The sequence below is a fragment of the Octopus bimaculoides genome, chromosome 5 (assembly GCF_001194135.2).
Source record: "Octopus bimaculoides isolate UCB-OBI-ISO-001 chromosome 5, ASM119413v2, whole genome shotgun sequence".
NCBI lineage: Eukaryota > Metazoa > Mollusca > Cephalopoda > Octopoda > Octopodidae > Octopus > Octopus bimaculoides.
Genome location: NC_068985.1, coordinates 31,309,568 through 31,311,543, shown reverse-complemented (window position 1 = coordinate 31,311,543; position 1,976 = coordinate 31,309,568). Strand labels below are relative to the sequence as shown.

At 34.2% G+C, this 1,976-nt stretch overlaps 1 protein-coding gene across 2 annotated transcripts in view; it reads left to right on the top strand.

Annotated features, from left to right (window-relative positions):
• Positions 1-373: 373 nt before the first annotated feature.
• LOC106867868 (C-1-tetrahydrofolate synthase, cytoplasmic) overlaps positions 374-1,976 on the top strand; it is a 22,021-nt gene continuing 20,418 nt past the window's right edge. The window contains exon 1 of one of the 2 annotated variants that reach the window (XM_014912920.2): positions 374-918. In XM_014912920.2, the coding sequence (XP_014768406.1) occupies positions 695-918 (224 nt within the window). In that variant the 5' untranslated portion in view covers positions 374-694. The remainder of the gene's footprint in view (positions 919-1,976) is intronic. The other variant, XM_014912921.2, reaches the window with a different exon arrangement.

The window sequence follows — 1,976 nt, the reverse complement described above, 5'->3', positions numbered from 1 at the left end:
ATCGTATGAATCCCCGCGTGTAGAACACAAATTCACAAAAATATTCAGAACGTTCCAAAAAAAATAAAGTTATGAGTAATAATGGGGTGCTTTAAACGAGAATTCCGCCAAAACGGGTACCTAAAAAGACTGTTAATGTCCGATGTTTAAAATAATATTTCGCATGCTTTTACGTATCCATACTGATTTTCGCGTATCCAACAAAGAAATTGGACAGTGAATTTTCCATTTTGAAAATTTTTTTTATTTCAGACAGTATATTCAGGGATATTCCAAAATTCATCAAGAAAATTTGATGAAAATGATTTGGCCTATTGTTTTCGGATCGAGTACACTACTTTAAAAAATGTCAAACCCAAGCTGAAATAAAAACACTAGTACATACATTTTCTATAAAACCCTAAAATTGTAAAATGTCTCATAAAAAATGACTGTATATCAATTGCAGTGTCGTTAACCAAATCTTGAAATGTCTGAGTTGACGTTGACGAAAAAGTAAGCTATGTGACCTTGTGAAATGCTGATAGTGATATCTTTCGTTACACCGGTCCTGTAGTCAAATTTCTTCTCTGAAATAGTGAGGGGTGACAGAAATAATGCTGAGCTTGGTATCTATCTTGTTGAAAGATAGCAATTCTTAAAACAAGTTTATATACAATCGAAAATATTTGTTATCGGCCAACACGTGCGAACAATGACCTACCGCATGCTTTTCCGACCAGTTTGTCACCTGATTGCCGCCAGAAACGTAACTAGAGCTTGTTTTGCGATTCGTCCTTCCCCCACTTTTTATCTCTCACACGTGTCTCCTGCCTCCTGTTTTAGACCGATTACAGTAACAAGACATAATTCGAGTTATTTTGTAGAACGTCACCAAACTGCCATGGCAACTTTACTGAGCGGTAAAGATGTTTCAGCGTAAGTTAAAATATTATTACAACTATTTATAATTTGCTTCATGTGACGTGTAAATTAATTTTAAAATGACAAAACATCATTAATATTTTAAGGAACAGAAACTTTTTTTTTGTAATTTCACGTTTATGCTGAAATGAAATATGATCATTTAATTTCTTTGCGCGCCAGACAGAAGCAGAACCAGAAATAAGGTAAAAAAAAAAAAAAACTAGCAACAAACGAAACTCAGTAAATAACAAAACCAATATTTATGTCTGAAAACAAAGAACTGCGCCATTCAAAATCTTTTTTGAATAACAAGTGTACCCATATAAATAGATTGTTGCACTAAAATATCAAAGTGCTTAAACCAGAATTTCACCAAAATGTTTCGGGTTGCGTGCTTCAAAATAACGGGAAAATGCAGGAATCGTTAAATATAAGCATACTTCTGTTAGTAAACAAACTTCGTGATAAAAGTGGCTTGGAAAATAATGGTCACAATATAAAGATCTTCACCCGGGAACAAATAAAATTATAAACCACACTTGGGGTGTTAACAAGTATGTAGAAAACGAATATGAAAATTTTTAAAAATGCACGCTGACACCCTAGGGACTTTTTATTTCAGATAGTATATTCAGGGACTTTCGGAAAATTCAAAAGTTCCGATTTTTCCGTCATAACTTCCGGTAAAATGGGTATATATATTGATTTTATTTTTTATGGAATCCCACGTTTTTGGTTATGGAGGATCCGATTCTGAAAAAAAAATTTCAAAAATCGCATTTTCAAAATTTCAATAACCGCCCCTCCCCCTTCATTTTTCACTTTTTCCCCGCAATTTTTTTTTTTTTGCCAAATACGTAGAAAAGTAGAAAGATTACGATTCTGAAAAAAATTCGTGGCACTATCATGCTATTAGCTGTCAGAAGTGAAAGTGCTCACTGCTAGTGAAGTGTCTGTCTGTCTGCCTGCCTGTTGCTGGTTTGAGTTGATTCTTTGGCTACTGACAGCTAATACCATGACTGGCCGGAGCGAGCTATTGGCTTACTTACTTACTGATATCTATCTACTAT